The sequence below is a fragment of the Pyrus communis genome, chromosome 6, assembly GCF_963583255.1.
Source record: "Pyrus communis chromosome 6, drPyrComm1.1, whole genome shotgun sequence".
NCBI classification, from domain to species: domain Eukaryota; kingdom Viridiplantae; phylum Streptophyta; class Magnoliopsida; order Rosales; family Rosaceae; genus Pyrus; species Pyrus communis.
In genome coordinates, this window is record NC_084808.1 from 27,432,214 (window position 1) to 27,451,797 (window position 19,584).

The 19,584-nt window shown below is 35.3% G+C and overlaps 2 protein-coding genes across 3 annotated transcripts; both read right to left on the reverse strand.

Moving 5' to 3' along the window:
- Positions 1 to 87: 87 nt before the first annotated feature.
- LOC137737813 (ACD11 homolog protein-like) lies at positions 88 to 1,653 on the reverse strand. Of its 2 annotated transcripts, none has more exons than XM_068477377.1 (4): positions 1,215 to 1,653; positions 555 to 727; positions 319 to 464; positions 88 to 224 (listed from the first exon to the last, which is right to left on the reverse strand). In XM_068477377.1, the coding sequence occupies exons 1-4, from the start codon at positions 1,482 to 1,484 to the stop codon at positions 145 to 147; spliced, it is 669 nt and encodes a 222-aa protein (XP_068333478.1). In that variant the 5' UTR covers positions 1,485 to 1,653; the 3' UTR covers positions 88 to 144. The 2 variants fall into 2 exon arrangements, with proteins under 2 accessions (XP_068333478.1, XP_068333477.1); XM_068477376.1 differs by having other exon boundaries at positions 89 to 229.
- A 987-nt stretch (positions 1,654 to 2,640) lies between these two features.
- On the reverse strand, positions 2,641 to 6,437 carry LOC137736762 (protein NRT1/ PTR FAMILY 3.1-like). The gene is made up of 4 exons (XM_068476020.1): positions 6,280 to 6,437; positions 5,820 to 6,037; positions 4,511 to 5,070; positions 2,641 to 3,682 (listed from the first exon to the last, which is right to left on the reverse strand). The coding sequence occupies exons 1-4, from the start codon at positions 6,353 to 6,355 to the stop codon at positions 2,797 to 2,799; spliced, it is 1,740 nt and encodes a 579-aa protein (XP_068332121.1). The 5' UTR covers positions 6,356 to 6,437; the 3' UTR covers positions 2,641 to 2,796.
- Positions 6,438 to 19,584: the final 13,147 nt, after the last annotated feature.

The window sequence follows — 19,584 nt, forward strand, 5'->3', positions numbered from 1 at the left end:
CTGATATAGTTCTCTTGTAGCAAGGTAAATAACGTTTATGTACAGACCCGTATTAGCAAAGAAGTAATCGTAACGAACTGTACGTTAACGTAGACACCTACTGAGATAGATGAAGACTGAAGTCACCAGTCCAAGGTGATGTTCTTAGAAAGGTATAGCCTGTCGATGTACTCGATCACGGGACGCGACGCTTGGATGTACCTTTTCATCTTCTTCTCTGCTGACTGATCTGAAATGAAATTGATTGTATTTTAGAAATAAATAGCATGCAAAACTGGAGATCATTGGTTCTGGACGGAGAAAAGCTTTTAGACTTACGGGTCTCTTCGAGATTCACCAGCAGTTGATCCCTCGACGGAAGAGCATACATTCCGGCAGCAACCGCTGTCCTGATTGCCCAACTGTGGTATGGCGCACAAACTTTGGCATAAGCTGTTGAAGCTGCTTCCCTCAAAGAGTAGTCACTGAAAGGCAAAAGAAGGAAGAATGTCTAAAACCGAAAATCTGCAGAATGAAGCACAACTGCAGTTTGCACAACATATGTTTGAACATACTCGGTTGACAAGAATTGTTCGAATAGAGCTCTGATGAGGTCGAGACCCTGCCGGACACGGCGCAGATTACGAGAATGGCTTCCGGGGGATTTCACCGTGCCATTAGCAACATCAAAATCTATAAGGCTTTCTAATGTGTCGTAAGTCCGTGACGCCTCCACAAGATCCTTAACCTGAACGCAAGCGAGCACAGTGTGAGATCCTGCAGGAAGAGGCAGGCTAACTGAAGAGATTGCAACCAACCACAGTGTGAGATCTCCAAGATATGACAATACTTTTAGGGGCACACTATATTTAGGTATGTTAACGCTCTCGTTTGGAAGTGCAACTAAAAACATTTTTAGTAAAATTTAGATAAAGTATTTTTTTGGAATCCATTTGAATTTTTATTGATGATTGGTTCTATAAACATTTTCACCAAAAGAGTTTTAGTCATTTTAAAAATATTTTCAAACAAGGTTAAGTCGCATTGTCATGTTGATTAATTTCACGAATATCTCACCAACAAACCAAATCATACATTTAACAAAAAATGAACAATCGAAATCCTCCCCCCCCCCCCCCCCCCCAAAAAAAAAAAAAAGATGCAATAATCAAACAAATACAAGAAAATTAAAGAAAATGAGAATTAGGGTTTGTGGTGGGAAGGAAGAAGGAAACCTTGGAGACGTACTCCATCTCGGCGAACTTGAAGGCGAGGCCAAGGCAACTGAAGAGGATGGAGACGAGGGTGGAAGCCTGGGAAAAGGTATCCAAACGCAACGTTTGGTGTTGTTTTTGTTGGGAATTATGGGAATGGGATTGGAGGATCTTGCTCAACTCCTCAAAGGCCTCAACGATTTCCGTTAGAGGAGGCGTCGAGGTCGACTCCGCCATTGCGATACCGTCCATGGCTCTGGTTCCGCCGCCGTGCTTCGCCGTTAAAATCATGCACAAATAGACACCTCCTCCCCACACCCTAATATCAAACTAAAAACGCGACAAAACCGTGTTTTGTTGAACAATCTTGACTTTGTTGCTTTTGTTTTTGGTTGTGTAATTTGTGTTTGAGAAGGAACGTAAGGATGTCGGGTTTGACCGTTCGAAGCTTCGCTATGGACGCGGCCTGCCATACTTTAAGGTAAAAAACGGATTTGAATCCCATCGGATTCAAATTGTGTGATTATACGATATTTACATTTTAATTATTTATCGTGAATCGTGTGATCAGAAATCATTTAACTTTTTTTTTATTTAAAATTAAACACAAATAATATCTGACAAAATTTAATCAATGCACGATAAACAGTTAAAATGCGAGGATTTCTAACATTCTGTGAATCCGGAGATGATTATCTTCCTTTAAAAACAACCGCTTTTGTAAATAATCATAAATATTAATTAGAAAAAGGGAAAAAAAAACACTTTTGCACGTCAAACGTCAAAGTCCAAATGGAGAAAAGTCAATCTCTTGTTCGTCTTTGTGATTGCCTTCTAGACGGTGATTACATTGGGCCTTGGTGGTTGTTTTACATCTTGAAGTCAGGTCCAATTTTAAAACGGGCTTCGTTCAAGGCCCTGTTAAGTCCAACTAAAGTTAAATCCAGCCCATATGTTATTTCCTTTTTGTTTTTTATTGTTTTTTGGAGGAGGAATCCTATGTTTTTTTTGTGTTGTTTGAAGTAAATTGAACATAAAGATACATTGACCAAAAAGAACTAATTGAAGATACAGCCCAATGTTCGGAAACTCTTTTTATGGTTCTAATCTATGCGCATAGTCGCACTCATGAGAGTATTTTTTCTTGTAAATGAGGACCACCTATGATTTCTGAATAAAATACTGTATTATTATTTGGTAAACAAAATTTTATTTTTTTTATCACATTTCCATTTCATGATATATAATAGATCATATAATAATTTTTTTTTTTCAGTGCGACTGTTACATCATGTACATATGTTTTATATATATATATATATATATATATATATATATATATATATATAGTTGATATTTTGTGAACAGAAAAATTTAGAGGTCTTGGTTTAGTGGAGAAGAGTAGGAAGCACATTGTTCAAATTCATTTGCTTCCAAGATCTTAATATAAAGATCGTACAAACTGGATGTTTCATTTATGAATTTATTAATCCAAAGTAGATATTCTTCTCATTTCTATACTAATGTACCAGCAGCTAGTTCTTACTAGCTATATTACGTCTGACTAATGACTAATTTAATTAATTAACTGATACTAAGCCAATTAAGCCTTATTGGCAAGCTCCACTTGATTTTCTCCAGACTCAGCACCTTCTTTCTTTACGATCTGAATCGGCTTAAACGTATACATTTTGGCACAAAATAAGTAGTAAATAAGATTAACAACTTGTAGTAACGTGATTAACCAGTAGAAGTACTCCAACTTCCCTTTGTTCAAATTATTGTCTGGCAGCCAGTTCGATCCATTAGGGCCAGCACTATACTTGTGCACCAGTGACACCAAAAGAGTGCTCACGTAGTTTCCGGCTGAGATGGAGGTCCAAAACAGCGCGGCAGCGGTGCTTCTCATGCTCTCCGGCGCCTGATCATAGAAAAACTCGAGGTGCCCGATTGACATGAATGCTTCAGCCATCCCATGAAGGGCATACTGAGGAACTAACCAAAACACTGAAATGGGGATTATATCATGAGGATGATCGACCAACCCGTGTGCGAAAGCTGCCTTTTTTCGCTTCACTTCGACAAATCCGGCGACCAATGTGGCGAATACCGAAATGACAAACCCTATTCCCATTCTGTGGAGGAATGTTATTCCCCGGTCTAGCCCGGTGAACTTTCTAGCCACCTTAATGAAGATGCGGTCGTACAAGGCGATCGTGGTGAGCATGGTTACTATGGTGAAGACTGACATGGAGCCTGCAGGGATTTCAAAGGACTTTGTGAGGTGCCTGTCCATGGTTTTGGCTTGTTGGAGTGAGAATGTGCTTTGCTGGGCATAGGCTGTGATGAGGAGTATTCCTGATCCCCATATAGGTCCCATTCTGATTATGGATTTCAGTTCTTCGACGCGATGAACGGTGTTGATCCTCCATAGGTTTGGTGCCTTGAGATTGTCCTCCTCCGTTACGATCGCTGCCTTGTCAAGAAATCTGCATTATTTCACCATATGTAACGTTGTTAAATTGTTAAACAGTCTATCAAGATAAGACGCTTATATCATACAAACAATCAATTTAATTAAACCTTAACCGTCCAATTATCGTGATATGAATTTTATTAAACCTAAACTGTCTGTATCAGTTAACCAATGATTGAGAAACGCACACATGTGAAGCTAAGTGCAGCCACGTTGTGGAAATTCAAAAGGTAACTAGGTCGCATGTTCTTCCTTTCTATATATTTGTTGGGTTGCTATGGACTGTGGAGGTGGGGATGACTCTGAGTCTCTGCTAATGGAGCAGATGACGTGAGATTTTTGTTGCATAGCAATGACAGAAACAGAAGTATGTGGTGCGGCTCATCCATGAAAGGTCAAGGGATTGTGGTCCCTACGTCCAAAACATGAGCAGTGCATGGACAAAATGATCTAGTCATTACCTGCAACCTGTTTCCACCTAATTAACCCTGATAATTATGTTCATCTTCTAGACTTACTATATATATGTATATGTGTATAATCTAGATTTTTCTTAGCAGGAATCCTATTTTATTGTAGTGGAAATAGGATGAGGGATTTTCGTAGAAACCATGTATTTTATCGTATAAGATTCTCATTATCTTATTTTCTTACTGCAAAACGTGATACGATTACGATACTACTGTGTATATAATAATTATATTATTAAGTTTATGTTGTTAAATGATGAATTAGGACCAACATTTTGACAAAAATCAACTTAATTAGTGGTTTAGAGCCACAATACACATGCAACATGAGAGAGAGAGAGAGAGAGAGAGAGAGAGAGAGAGAGAGTTACTTCATATGCTTAGTGTGAAGAAGCTTTCCACCCAACGAAATAGGACCGTCGAGTTCATCATTCTGATACAACATTCTAGGATCAGACACCATAGACAGCTTTCTCTTCTTGTAGGCAGCCACCGCCACTTGTATCAACCGGGTAAACGGACTCCCCGCCGGATCCAAGTGCCGGTAAAGCGGGTACCCGATCAAAAACGCAATAACTGAGAGAAACATGGCTATAGTTGGAATTCCAAGTCCCAAACCCCATCCAATGTTGTCTTGAATATACACAAGCACCGTGACAGCCACTAGTATTGATGCCCCCATCGCAAAATAGTACCAGTTGAAGTAGTTCCACGTCTTGGTGGTTTGTTTTTCGTCATTCTCGTCGAACTGATCTGCCCCGAATGACACCACGCAGGGTCGGATTCCGCCCGACCCGAGTGCTCCTAGTAAGAGGGAGACATACATAATTGCTAGCTGCCCCCCGTCGGCTTCTTCGCACACTTGGCCGTGGTTGCATGGGGGAGGTCTCAGTTGTGGAAGTACTGCTGATACTGTTAAGCAAATCATTCCCTGGTTCATTGATGAATTGTACAAATACAAAAGTTAATTGGAATTAGTATTTAATTAATAAACAAATAAAATTAACAATGTAATTTATCAATACTCTGAGAGCTTGATTGTGACAGAGAGCTAAAAAAATGGAGCTGGCTTCTCTGCCCTCCCACTTTCCGTACACTCCATCCCTTCTTATTTTGTACGGTCACGATTAAGCCACGTCAACATTTTATATTGATTTTTATAAAGATAATAAGACAAAAAATAACAGTAATATAAAATATTGACATGACTTAACCGTGATTGCACAAATAAAAGAGGATAGAAATGTATGAGAAATGAGAGGGTAGAGAAGCCAGATCCTAAAAAAATTCACCTCAATCATATTGGACAATGCTTTTAATATTTTTAAATTAAATACGTCCACTTGTGACAAATTCTATTTCTTTCTTTTTCTTTGGAAAACCCATCACGAAAGGATGACTAGAAATTCTACCTAATTAATAAGTTTTTAATAAAAAATGGCTCGACGATAACTATTAATCTCGTGATGAGGAAGTTGATAAGAATCTTTATATTTTTTCATACAATAGATATTGGGTGGGCAAACCACAGAACTTTGGGTGCACGAGTGATCAATGAGTTGCAAATCTTAAGGTGTTTAATCGATTGAGCTGTAAATTTACGAGCGCATAATCTTTATCATGTGTGTTAATAATATATATAGAAAACTAGAGAGAGAGAGAGAGAGAGAGAGAGATTACAATCTGGTATATAACGGAAGCAACAGTGATAGTCCAGAAGCGGCCAACGTAGGCATCAGCAATGAAGGCGCCAAGCAAGGGGGTCAAGCTTGCAGTGCCAGCAACGTTGGTGAGGGTGTTGGCTGCTTTTGTTAAGGGCATGTGAAGCTGCGTTGTCAAGTAGCTTATCATATTTGCACCGAATCCCACCACAGCCAACTTCTCACAAATCTCATTAGCTACACACACACACAAAGCCAACAACAATAATAATTAAAATCCGCAAAACAAAAAACCAAACAAATAAAGAGATACATAATAAGAATTGAACAGCGACAAGATAATCTATGCTAATTTCATCAAAAGTATGGAAAGAAAATTCGAATTTACGTGTAAAAATATGAGCACACTGCTCTAACTAACTTGACTACACTCAAGTATGACTCGAAAATTTGAAACAACTAGATTTATTAGCTCTTACCAAAGATGAAGGGCATAGTGACCAAGCCTCCCTTTTTCCTTGCAGCATGGCTGCCTTTCTCCTCAAAATGTTCCATCTTGTTTTTGGTGTCTCTCCTATACTGCTTTAAGCCTAAGTGGCCAACGAAGCTCCATTATTTATAGGCAATGATAGAAGGAAAGGATAGATCTGGCAGAGTAAATTGTCAGCTGAGTTAAGCTTACTGTTTCATTTACATGTGGCCATAGTTGTGTTCTTGTTAACTTTTTTGGGGTTCTTTTTGTTTTGTTTCGCGAGTGTAGGTGGGGTAGGCAAATTGTGGCCTATAAAACTTGGCCAAAAAATTATGGAGTGGGGAGATTTCGATAACTACTGAAACCAAGACAATGGAAGGTAGGCATGTATGGACAGACGAGTACTCTAATTTACAGTTTTCACAACTTGTCTCATCCATCGAAACAAAAAAATAACTTAATACTATAATTTAATTGTATTTTTTTCATTTGCAAATAAAAAGTTTTAAATTTGATTCTTACCAAAGTAAAATTGAACCATATTATTATGACAAATTCATTGTAAAGTTTGACTTATTTTTTTATTCATTTAATACAAATATATCGTTTGTTAATATATATATATATATATATATATATATATATATATATTGCCTCATCGTAATGTCTATCGACTTTTTTTCTCATAATACTTGGTAAGCTAGAAAGGCTTATACTGAAAAAAAAAAAAAATCAAATAGCTATGCATTGTTTAAAAGCGCCACTTCTATAATTGCTAAGTTAGACCAGAGGCGCAGGCAGGCCTTAGGCACACACTTACTCTTTAATCCTTTCTAAATAATTTAGGCTTAAATGTTAGAATGATTCATGTGTTTTAGTCATTGGATTAATTTAGCGCATATGTTTTTAATTTGGCTAATTTGATATTTGTGTTTATTTTGGTTAGCCAGTTAAAGACATTTTCATCTAATTTTTGTGAAAAAATTTATAAACTACTATAAACTTATTTATAGAAATATTTATTTGATTTAAAATATTAAAATATGAAATAAAATAAAAAATTAAAAGAAAAAATATTCTCCTCCTAACTCCCCGACCTTCTTCATAACGTTACCCCCTCTCTTTTCTATGTCACAACCTTAATCCTTTTTCAAATTGAAAGTTTGATCTCTTATACGTGTTATTTTTCAGATTTGTAAAGAAAAAGGGTAATTATATCTCTTATGATTTTTCTTATGAATTTTTTAACATAGATTGAATGAAATATCCTTAATTGGCTAACAGGGACAAACACGAGGACTAAATTAGCCAAATCGAAAACACGGAAATTAAATTGGTCATATGGCTATAACACATTGATCATTATGACATTTAAGCCAATAATTTAGTATTACACTCACTTTTTTTCCGGTGAACTTAGTGTTATATTTTTTTAGTTTACACAAAACTTTTAAATTGTATTCATTAATAGTTAAAATAAGAGGTCTGTTTTCCCGTTCAATCCCAACAACACTCGTCCTAAAACTGAATTTAACATTTTTTTAATAAACAATATTATCTACACTAAGGGAAGGGAGTGAGCTTAGCCTCACAATGAGTTAGTAATAATGTGGTTTGAATTTGCTTTTGACGATAATCGAATTTAAGACCTCTCACTTAAAAAATTATTAAATTATTAACTCTTAAAATTAAAGCCTAAAGTCTGAGTTTGTTTTATCAAAAATATTCTTTACATTTCTAATAGAAGAATAATAAACGTTGAGCTTTCATCTTGTCACATCTCGGTCCGGGTCGGACCACTATCCATGCCGCTCCACCACCGTAGCACGATATTGTCCACTTTGGGCTTACCATTCCCTCACAGTTTTGTTTTTGGGAACTCACGAGCAACTTCCCAATGGGTCACCCATCATGGGATTGCTCTAGCCCCCTTCTCGCTTAACTTCGGAGTTCCTACGGAACCCGAAGCTAGTGAGCTCCCAAAAGGCCTCGTGCTAGGTAGGGATGAGAATATACATATAAGGATCACTCCCCTGGGCGATGTGGGATGTCACGCATCCCCCCTTCTTGAAATTTCATATATTTTATCCTCTAAATTCCCAACCCACAACACTATTAAGGTTTGTAAATCTCTTTGTTCTCTCTAACTTTTTACTAAATTTTTACATTTCATATATTTTGTTCTCCAAATTCCTAATCCATTTTCTATTGACTTGGGTGATGATAGAGAGACCATCTACTTAGCCATATTTTAAGACCACTTGATAATTGTAATACCCTAGAAATATTTAAAATATATGATTAAGTGAAAATTTTTATCGGAAAGTGAAATGACTAAAATGTCCCTCGGTGACGAAACGTAATTATACGCAGACGTATTTTAACCTTATATATTTTATCGTATTTCTTGGCATATTTGGATAGAGCTCGACCTCATGAACGCATAAGCGCAAACCATTTGTGAAACGAAGTTATAACGAATGAGATATGATCAAGCAAAGTTAAGGGTGAAATGGTCATTTGACCATAATTTGGATTTCTCTAGAAATTGTGAGGTGCCACATGTATGGCAGTGACTGGGAGAGAAATGGGCATTGCCCAATCAGAAAAGAGAAGGAGAAGGGAAATGAGAGAACAAGGAAATGAGGGGGAAAGAATCGGGTCACCCTCAACCCGTATGACCAAACCTCCGACGTCGATTCTGGCGTTTTCCCGATGAGTTGGGTGACGCCACCACTACCAATCCACTCCTCGTCGTCCCAGCTTCCATTCCCACCCAATTTGAACTGTTGTGATTGAGGCTTAGCGATGAACACTCGTCGTCTTCTCCAACGAGTTCGAAGACACCCACGACGGCAATCTGCCCGATTTTGAAGCTACCACCATGGGTCGATTTCTCATGAACCCATGAAAATATCCTAAGCCTTGATTAGGACGGTGGAGCACCGGAGATGGTGGATTGAGGCCACCAAATTTCTAGGGCTCCGGCGGGTTTTGAGGCAAATTGGCATTTTTCCCGATCAAATTGGACTTGGCCATATGTATAAAGTTTATTCTACACCTCAAGATCTTCATTTCTGTAATTTTTGAGAATTTTTAGAAATAGTTGAAATTTTCCGGTGAGTCGGGGCCCCAACCAACACCCACGGCAACACATGCCCAGAAGGTCGTCGATGCTATTTTAAGGTTAAATTAGATGCCTTGAATGCAGTTGTGATATCCGGATGATGTAGGTTGATTGTTTGAACCTAAATTCACCACGATACGTTACTAGGTCATTATATGAACATACGATCTAACCATTGGACCGTCACCAAACTTTGAGACCTTATCATGCGTAATATTTGAGGACCTTAAGAACTTACTGATTGGGAATCCAACGTACGGATCTTCCTGAATTGAATTTGCAAGTTGGTAAAATAAAACGTTGACCGCCACTTGATTTTGTGATTGACAGAGATCCGACCGTTGGATCATAATGAAATTTTAGTATGTAGTTCTAGAAGTATAATGTGAACTATGAATGACTTGATCCCTTTGTAAGGTACGTAAGCAGTCTAACCAGAATGTTAGATGTTAGATGTTGCCATAAAATACTCCAAATTTATTATTGTGCTAGATTTCTTTTAAGGAAAGAAATTATTATGGTTAATAGCGTGGAAATTGGTCATGAATTTATTTTGGCCTATCACCGGATTTTAGCTTCTAAATAAGAATTTTTGTGTCGTTACAATAATATAGCAGTTATGGACTACTTCCTTAAATCATTAAAGAAGGAATCCAATCATCAACTGCCACATCATATGGTTTCCAAATATAATCTAAAAACATGGTCTTCCTAGCATGCATTTTTTATTGACTTGATATTGGAAGGTTAGTTTCTCTTAATCCTCCTTACAACGGCGGAGGTAGTAACAAGGCTAAGGTGGGCTATAGTATAAGGAAAGTTTTAGTTGTTTAAGGTTAAAAATACTAATAATTTAGACTATTATAGTATTTTTAATTGTTATAGCCCACTCAACAAGTAAAAGTTCTGAAAAATATGATTACTTTTAGAAAAAATAAGAGTTAATAAATATTAAATAAATGATTTACTTGAATCAATATCAAAATTTATTATTATTATATTTCAAATTGTACACATACTGACACACACGTCCCAATAAGTCTATTTATTTGATTAGTTTATAGGGAGTAGTATACAGTGATTAGTTTAGGTTTTCTAGGAGTAGTCATTCGGTTTTAAAAAGTAGATTTAATATTTTATTATTTTAGGTTTCCTAGGAGTAGTTTATTTATTTATTTTTTTTGACTTTTGGGGTACAACAGTGACCTTATTTCACTTTTCAGTTCAAAAAGCCTTCGTCCTGTCTCGTTTGTAGTTCACAGAAACCAAGCATACAAGTGAGAAAGTTTATTGATTTTTCTCATCAATAGGTAAGTTTTTGACCATTTTATTTTTATATCTTGATGATTTTATTTGTTTGTTGCTTTAATTTTAAGAGTTCGTACAATCGTACTTTAAAATTTTAATTTCAAGTTTAATATATTTTTTCTGATAGTCTGATAGATTTCTTAGAAATATAATTTATTATATAAACTTGTATTATTAAAACAAGACTTCACAACAAGATGGAGAGTGAATTTCTAGCAGATTCAATGGTTGTGTACATTAAAAAAGAGCTTGCCGAAAAGATTGATTCAGAAGAAATAACAAGGGATTTCAATTCCATTAAGGATCGAAGGGCGCAACTTGAATAAATACTTTTTCTTTTATTTGTTAAGTTGTTATGACAAGATTGATGATGTATTTTATTTCTACTATAAATTGCAACTTCAAATGTTTTCTTTGTTAAATCTAGTCGAAACTTGCTTTATTCATAGTTAAATTTCTTACTTTAAATTATTACTTTCAGGCTTTTTATTGTGTAACTTTATGTAAGTAACAAAAAAATTTAACCATTTGATCTCCTAGTAATAATGTTAGTTTAGCCCACCCACCAAATAATTTCTGGCTCTGCTATTGCCTCTTTAATTTTTTTTTATTGATAACTCTCTATATTGACTTGATATTGATATTGGAAGGTTAATTTCAACATGGAAAAAAAGCATTTAGCACCTCAAAAAATTTAATTAGCTCACAACTCCAAGCATGTATTATACTCTCTTGTAAATACTGTGACATCCCACATCGCCTAGGGGAGTGATCTTTATATGTCTATTCTCATCCTTACCTAGCATGAGACCTTTTGGGAGCTTACTAGCTTCGGGTTCCATGGGAACTTCGAAGTTAGTGAGTAGCGCGCGAGAGCATTCCCATGATGGGTGACCCATCGGGAAGTTCTCGTGTGAGTTCCCAGAAACAAAACCGTGAGGGTGTGCTGGGGGCCCAAAGCGGACAATATCGTTCTACGGTGGAGTCGGGCCTGGGAAGTGGTCCCATCGAGCCGGGATGTGACAATTTGATATCAGAGTCTAAACCTGGCCGTGGTGTGCCGACGAGGACGTCGAACCCCTAAGGGGGGTGGATTGTGACATCCCACATCGCCCAGGGGAGTGATCCTTATATGTATATTCTCATCCCTACCTAGCACAAGGCATTTTGGGAGCTCATTGACTTTGGGTTCCATGGGAACTCCGAAGTTAAGTGAGTAGCGCGCGAGAGCATTCCTAGGATGGGTGACCCATCGGGAAGTTCTCGTGTGAGTTCCCAAAAACAAAACCGTGAGGGTGTGCTGGGGGTCCAAAGCGGACAATATCGTGCTACGGTGGAGTCAGGTCGGGAAGTGGTCCCGTCCGGCCACGGATGTGACAAATACTATCTATTTATTTTAGTTCTAATTTAACATTTATGTGAGACCCCTCCTCATGTAATTTTTGACAAATACTATCTATTTATTTTAGTTCTAATTTAACATTTATGTGAGACCCCTCCTCATGTAATTTCTGAGCTTCGCCACTAAGTTAGACTAAAGAAGAAGGAAGGAGAGAAGAATTTGGGTTCGAAACACAATTAGACTAACAAGAGAGTTTTTTTATCTATCATACTAGTCCACCACTTACAAATATGCCTCTATTCTTATTTGTTTACCCGCGAGGAGGAAAAGATATTGAACATACAAAAATATGAAGAACGAAAATTGCTTCAAAAAGGTACTGAGAGAAGCAAGAATCTCTTATATATAAATATTAAGGGGTTTACTACTACCAGCGTGGACTGTTTTTCAGAAAAGGGATTCGACTCCTGGGCTTGTTAAGGTTTTATATTTATTTATTTTTTGTATGCTTTTTCCCAGTCAGATATGCATTTGGCGACTATACTTGCATGGTAACATATCTAATACAAATTATAAAATAAAAATCATCACGTATACATTTATATATATATATATATATATGTGCATGTGTAATATTCTTGGCTGCCTTCCCAGTACATGGAATCTTTTTTATTTTATCTGATCAGATTTAATCATAAATTATTGCAGGTCTTGGCGTTGTTCACATTTTTAACATATAGAATTAATGATTTGTTGAATTAATTATTTTCTTCAGTAGTTATCGGCCCTCTTCTTCCCCTCAAAAATTATTTTATAATCAAAAGATATTCTCGACAAAACACGTAGACGGTAACACTATACACTTAAATATGCTCAAATCAGTTCAACTTTAATCGAAGACGAGTTCAACTTTAATCGATTCATTATTCACATGGATCGCAGAATAATCATACAAGTCAGTTTCTTGTCTCTGTTGGCTTATACTACACCGCAGAATCTTGCCATCCTCATCAATATCTTGAACATCATTATTAACTAACTAGTGGTTGTTATATATATATATGCACGCACACATATAAATACTTATACTCAATACTTATATATTGAGTCAAATAAGTTCAGCTGATAAGTGGCGATTATTCAGACTGTTATGTTACACGGTGGAGAAGATTCGATTTATCAAATGCAGCCAAGCAAGCATTACCGTACCCAAATTATACAAGGCGTGTGAAGGCGTAGTGTGCTTGACGTGAGGAATGATGCTGACGAAAGGTGAATTACTAAAAACTGAAAAACTCACCAAAACCATACATTTACAACCAATAGAATTTTATTTATGAAGGAATGTACTAAGTTCAGTCATCTAGAATCTAGTTGCAGATGAGTGATTTTTTAACCGTTGATCTGTACTAGCATGAAAGAGAAAATAAAGAGATGGTAATCAGTTGAAATATAATGCGGTGCAAATTGAATTGGAAATTTCAATGTCAATAAAAAAATTTACGTTTCGAGTCTAAATATTTTCGATTTTGAAAGTTTTCAAAAGATTAGGATGGCAATTAGAATGTCTCTATCCAGTTCAAAATTAGGAGATTGGAAATTACTGATAATTAATCCAAAATTTCGAAATTAGAACTATTATTTGGTTTCGAAACATTTTTAGATTAGTATTGGAATGCTTATTTCCTTATCCGATCTGACCAAAAATCACCCATATTTGTGTCTAATATGCATGAGTAGATCAAATATCAGCTAAAATAATTTGCAAATTGTAATAATCTTAAGATAAATCATATGTAGATAAACCTCTTCATCTAATATTCCAGTATTTGTCAGTAACAAAGAGGGTGGTTAATCACCCATTACCCAACCGCCACGTGTCATACTTACTATACCATTCCGCCTGTTCGATGAATTGACTCAGATCAACGTGACCGTGACTCTTTCTGAATGAGTCGAATTTTTATTGTGATTCAAAGATCAGTGGCATGGGCTAGGAGGGGTCCTGGAAGTGGAAAGGACCAATGTGGTCCTTGCACTAATACAACTCGGTGACGCACCAGTTTTGCTTAAGTTGGATTCGTGAGGTTTTGGGTTTAGGATGATTTTCGTTTTTAGGGATAGGATGATTTCAATGTTTATTTTTTCATTTCAATGCAATGGTATTTTACATTGAAGAGTGGAAAAAGTTGAGTTAAATCATGCAATAAGCTCGTCATAATAATTTATTATATAGAAGTTATTAATATGAAAATAAACTTAAAACATTTTACTTATAACTAAAGAAAAATACTAAAATATTGTAATATTAAATCTAAGATGATTTCAATGTGATGGAAAATAAATATAAATTATGGCTTTAGGGGACCAATTGGTGCACGCATTTTTGACTGCATGATTGGCATGCTAGAGTAGTGGTTTGTTTTAGGTCCTTAATTCGATTGATGTGAAATTGTGACTTGTGTTTGTCTACAAGAATAGGACATTTTGTATCGTTCCGTGATTGTTATGCCTAACTGAACGTGATTCCCTAAAGAGCTAATTTAAGAGACTAGGTGATATAAATTGTAAGATGTGAAGTATCATTTGGAAAGAGATCATCTCTGGATCTCTTCCCCCAAAATTCTAGGATCAAGTGATATGGGTTCTTAAAATTTGATTAAACGGCTAAAAACTGAGGCATTTTTTAAAAATTATAATAATTTTAATCATTAAATCAAATTTCAAAAATCATGATTACTTGATCCGTGAATGATAGAAAAGATCCGGAGATAATCTATTTCTTTCTTATCATTTATTGCCAGGGTGATTGGCGTTCACGGAGCGGTGAGTAGCGCTTTCAATATTTTAAATGTATATAGCAATATGCAATCATAATATCATATAGATTGAAAGGTGGATATAATTTTCAGCCGACAAAATTTGGGAACAAGACAGAATAAAGTTTGCTGGCATATATATGATATTTGTAATAGTTTTAATTGCTTCCTATCTACAAAAACATATGAAGTCTCTTAAAGAAATAAAAACTAATTGACATAAAAAAATTATTTTATCCATCTATGGAACCCTAATGAATTCTAAATTAGCTTACATGTGAATGACATTTTATATGATAAAATATTCTTTAGGGGTGTCATATCCATACATCCCATTTTACTTCTCACACACCTTTTTAATTTTCGACCGTTGGATCGGATGAATTGAAGAAGATCAACGGACAGAAATTATCAAGGAGTGTGTGGAAAATCCACACACCCCTATTCTTTAAATGTTGTTTCATAACAACATGCATGTTTTTCAGTCCTTAGATTAGATATGGTAAACCTCTGTGATTGCAAAAGAAGTGAATGTTACGCGTATGCATATATATGTACATTAGGTCGGTTGGTTAGAACAATATATTTGTTTATTTGTATTCAAAAATAATTTTACCAAAAAGAAATGGAAAAGGGAAGAAAACTGAGCAAAAAGAGGTAGGTTTGTTATGGACGGTATATGTGTTGAACTCTCATCACCGATCCACCGAAAGATAGAGATTGCGTACTATGATTCTATCAGAATTCTGAATTAGTGCTCAAGTGAATCAAGACCTCCGACGTTTGTCTGTAGGCCCCATGGCCAAAACTTTGAAACCTATCCATATTCGGGAAGGAAGTCGTGCTCAGTGCTCAGTGCTGCATGCATGCGTGTGCATGATTAAGAAGATTAGCGCATTCCCATTCTCTTCTTTTTCCACCAACGGACGACACTCTAGAAGAGATTTTCTGGTTTCTTTCATTTCAGCCACTTTCCAGTTGCTATATTTAAAAAGATATATATTTATAGTTATGCTAAATGTTGGACTAATTTATATTAGACGGTAAATTATCTAATGCACAAAAAATCACTGATCAATGTACGTATACTGTGATTCATTCGAAGTCGAGTTACGTCTTTATAAATGTCGTTTCTTATTTCCGCGTGCGATGATAATGCAAGTTACATGACAAAGTTGTCATCGTTCATGATAATTGATACCCAGTATGTACATGTAAATTATGCACTTTTGCCTTTGTGATTTATGGTGGCATGCATTTTTCATATAATATATACAGTGACTCATCATTGAACATTCTGCAGGATTTTTCACCTTTATATCGACTTCTAATATGCAAGATTTGATTTGAAGGCGAAACTAACTTTTGATACCAAATATGTAAATCATATGATATATTATCAATAAAAATAAACACGTTAATTAATATTTAAATTATTATCCAATCATCAATATTTACATCATATAATTTACAAATTATAATTTAAATAGATTCTCTTTCTAGCATTATCATGCCAAAATACAAATGAACACCACCTATTCCTATTCTTTGCGATACAGCTGCAAACTTAAACGACAAACCAAAGATATAAAAAAAAGACCAAATGACATACCACCTACACCCTAAACGACAAACCAAAGATAAAAAAGGAAGACCAAACGACGTAGCACCTAACCCTAAACACCGAACCCCTCACTTTTTCGAAAGATTTTTCTGTGTGATCGGCACACAAAGTGCTACATCACGTGTCATTATACAGATGATAAGATTTATGTGTTAAAAAATTAATAACTTTAAAAATAAATTTTTCCACCACTTACATAAAAACACATGAAAAATTTCTCCACTTTTTCCGTATTTGGTTCATACCTTTGACAGATGGAAGGACAAAAAAGGCGTAAACTAAAATATCTTGTTAGGATGAAAGTAAGCAACTCTTAGAAAGATTATATATGTGTATATAATTAACTCGCATGCTAAGCAGGATTGACTAGGAGTATAACAAGAAGGAGCAAGGCTTTCTGAATTTTAACATAATTAGCCGATTCCACGTTGGTCCCAGAACGCTAACCGAAGCTTTATCACATTTTTGGAGCACCTCTTGCAAAAGTATAAAACTCAAATTTTTTTTTTCTCACTTTGTATGTGAATTCTATCCTCGGTTTTCTTCGTTTTTATGGTAGTGTAAACTCTTGTGAAGGTAAGGCTATGTAGGCACTGCCGATCATCACATTTTCTCCTCGATTATTAATATATATATATATATATATATTTTTTTTTTTTTTTGGTTGGCTTTGTATTCATATATGGCCAATTTGGAAATATTGCGAAGGCGACTGCATGCAAATAAGATTCAAAACCATGGGCTTCCACTATGAAATTGCAACGCAGCAACGCATGACTCTATATTTCTCGTCCTGCATCTATAATTTACGTGCCACAGAATTTGTGGTCTTCCTGATTTATATTGTGACTGTATCTGGACCAAGAGGGACCTCAACAGAAATCTAAATGTGAGGTCGTGGTCCATTTTTAATCGGCTATTTCACAACGGCATCTTCACGTGGAGAAATACATTAAAAGTACGGTTAAAAGGAAAAAAAAAAAAAAAAAACGCCTTACCACGTGACTAGTCAAGGCACTCTTACGATGGGTTTTCTTGTATTTGGATTTTGGATAGCATTTGATCTCACAAAATTTCAATCTAGAATACACAGATCCCACTGTTTGTGTGAGACCTAATCAATCACGTAATCATACTAGCCTACTAAATTTTTTCTTGTCTTGCTTAGTAAGTTTGGAGCTAGTAATATGAGAGTTTTAACGAAAAGCCCACGGTACTGTTCACCTTAACGAAAAATCACATTTTTACACTAAAAAATCAAACCTGGTACTATTCACTTTACCCTTTATTGTGTTCTTATCCTTAAAACTCAAACTTTTCAAGCTATTTTCATTAGTTTTCCTTAATAATATACTCATGAACTAAGAAATCGAGAAGAAAGAAAAAACGAAGAGAGAGTAGATCTGAGAGGAAAGTTATAACTTGCCATTTCTTGTACGCTACAGATAATCCACATAATCCAAACTCCAAACTCCAAACTAAGAAGGGTTAAATGTGAAAAGAAAAAATGCAACAGAACTATAAAAGGAGGCCAGCAGAGGGTTCTTATAATCTCCTTCTTTTTTAGCTGACGGGTTGGACAACACTTAAAACCAGAGAAACCGTGAGTCCCTAACATCATTTGAAAGAGTGGAATCAAATCATTAGCCACTAATGTAGAAATGTTTCCAACAAAGCGTCACACGTTTCTAGGAAGATAGAACAAAACTGAAACACTTTCAAACCCTTGAGATTAACGATTGGACATTCATCAAGTTCTGTAAGATCTCTACTTTCCTCGTAGTGTATTGCTTAAATGAAAAGTCAGCAATACACTTTATACAATTGATTCATTTTTGTTAACGTTGTCCAATTGGTGAATCCTGCCCATATGTTATTTCCTATGTTTTTTGTTGTTTGAAGTAAATTGAAGATACATTGACAAAAAACAATTAATTGAAGATACAGTAAAATTTCAACAAAAAAACCAGTAAAATAAATAACTCTAGGAAAACAAAAATCAGCAATGCAACAGTAATCAAATTTATGCAGTAAATTTGTTCACTCCATGATGTGCCATTGCTTTATTTGTTAATAACAAGTAAAGTTTAAATTCGCCTCATATTTAAATTAATAAAACACTATCTTATCATGTGGTAAACAAAATTTGATATTTTTAATATAACTGACATAATATACATGATTTCACGTTCACTCATTTTATAATCTATATAAAGAAGATGACATTAGGCCATATAATATCCTCATCATAATAATGTTTTTGAGTGTGGCAGTTATATCATGTACAAGTGTTATATAGTTGATATTTTGTGAACAGAAAAATTTAGAGGTCTTGGTTTAGCTGATAAAAGTATGAAGCACACTGTTCAAATTCATTTGTTCCAAGATCTTAATATACATAGTATAAAGATCATACAAATTGAATGTTTAATTATGATTTTATTGAGTCCAAAGTAGATATTCTTTTCATTTCTATACACTAAAACACCAGCAGCTAGTTACTAGCTATATGAAATATGATTAATGATCACCTGTCAGCACAAATTAATTAATTAACTGATACTATATCAAGCCTTATTGGCAACAGAGTCGGCCCTGAGGGTAGTTGAAGTAGGCGGCCGTCCAAGGCTCTCACTTTGGAGGGCCTAATTTTTCTATATTTTATATATTAATAACAACAATCAAGTATTGTCTCACTAAGTGAGGTTAACTATATGAATTTTAAAACGTCATTGTGCTGTATGAATCCTAAACCCTTTATTATATATATATATATATATATATATAAATTAATATCACAAAGCTTGTATCTGTTCAAACAAGAAGTTTATAGATTTTGAGTTTTTGTCTAAATACAATAGCTAATTGGGTTGAGCGGCTGAGCCCAATATTTGTAAGATTTTATTGTTTATATAATTAACTGAATTAAAAAGCAAACTTGTTTTGTACATGAAAGGTGAAACGTCAAGCGACTTAAACCTGTTCTTATTTACTAGAAAAACAAAGATGTTTACTTCTTTTGTCGCACTCCCCAAACTGCTAGACATCAAACCCTAAACGGCCAAACCTTTTGAATGGGTTAGCTATTTTGT

Bases quoted from the DNA above. Each gene is read 5' to 3' on its own strand.
- LOC137737813 (XM_068477376.1), bottom strand. From the start codon at position 1,484: ATGATTTTAACGGCGAAGCACGGCGGCGGAACCAGAGCCATGGACGGT. The intron at 728-1,214 runs GTTTCCTTCTTC...GCTTGCGTTCAG, and splicing joins AGATGGAGTACGTCTCCAAG to GTTAAGGATCTTGTGGAGGC. The intron at 465-554 runs GTATGTTCAAAC...TTTGCCTTTCAG, and splicing joins GAACAATTCTTGTCAACCGA to TGACTACTCTTTGAGGGAAG.
- LOC137736762 (XM_068476020.1), bottom strand. From the start codon at position 6,355: ATGGAACATTTTGAGGAGAAAGGCAGCCATGCTGCAAGGAAAAAGGGA. The intron at 6,038-6,279 runs GTAAGAGCTAAT...GTGTGTGTGTAG, and splicing joins CACTATGCCCTTCATCTTTG to CTAATGAGATTTGTGAGAAG. The intron at 3,683-4,510 runs GTAACTCTCTCT...GAAATAATGCAG, and splicing joins CTTCACACTAAGCATATGAA to ATTTCTTGACAAGGCAGCGA.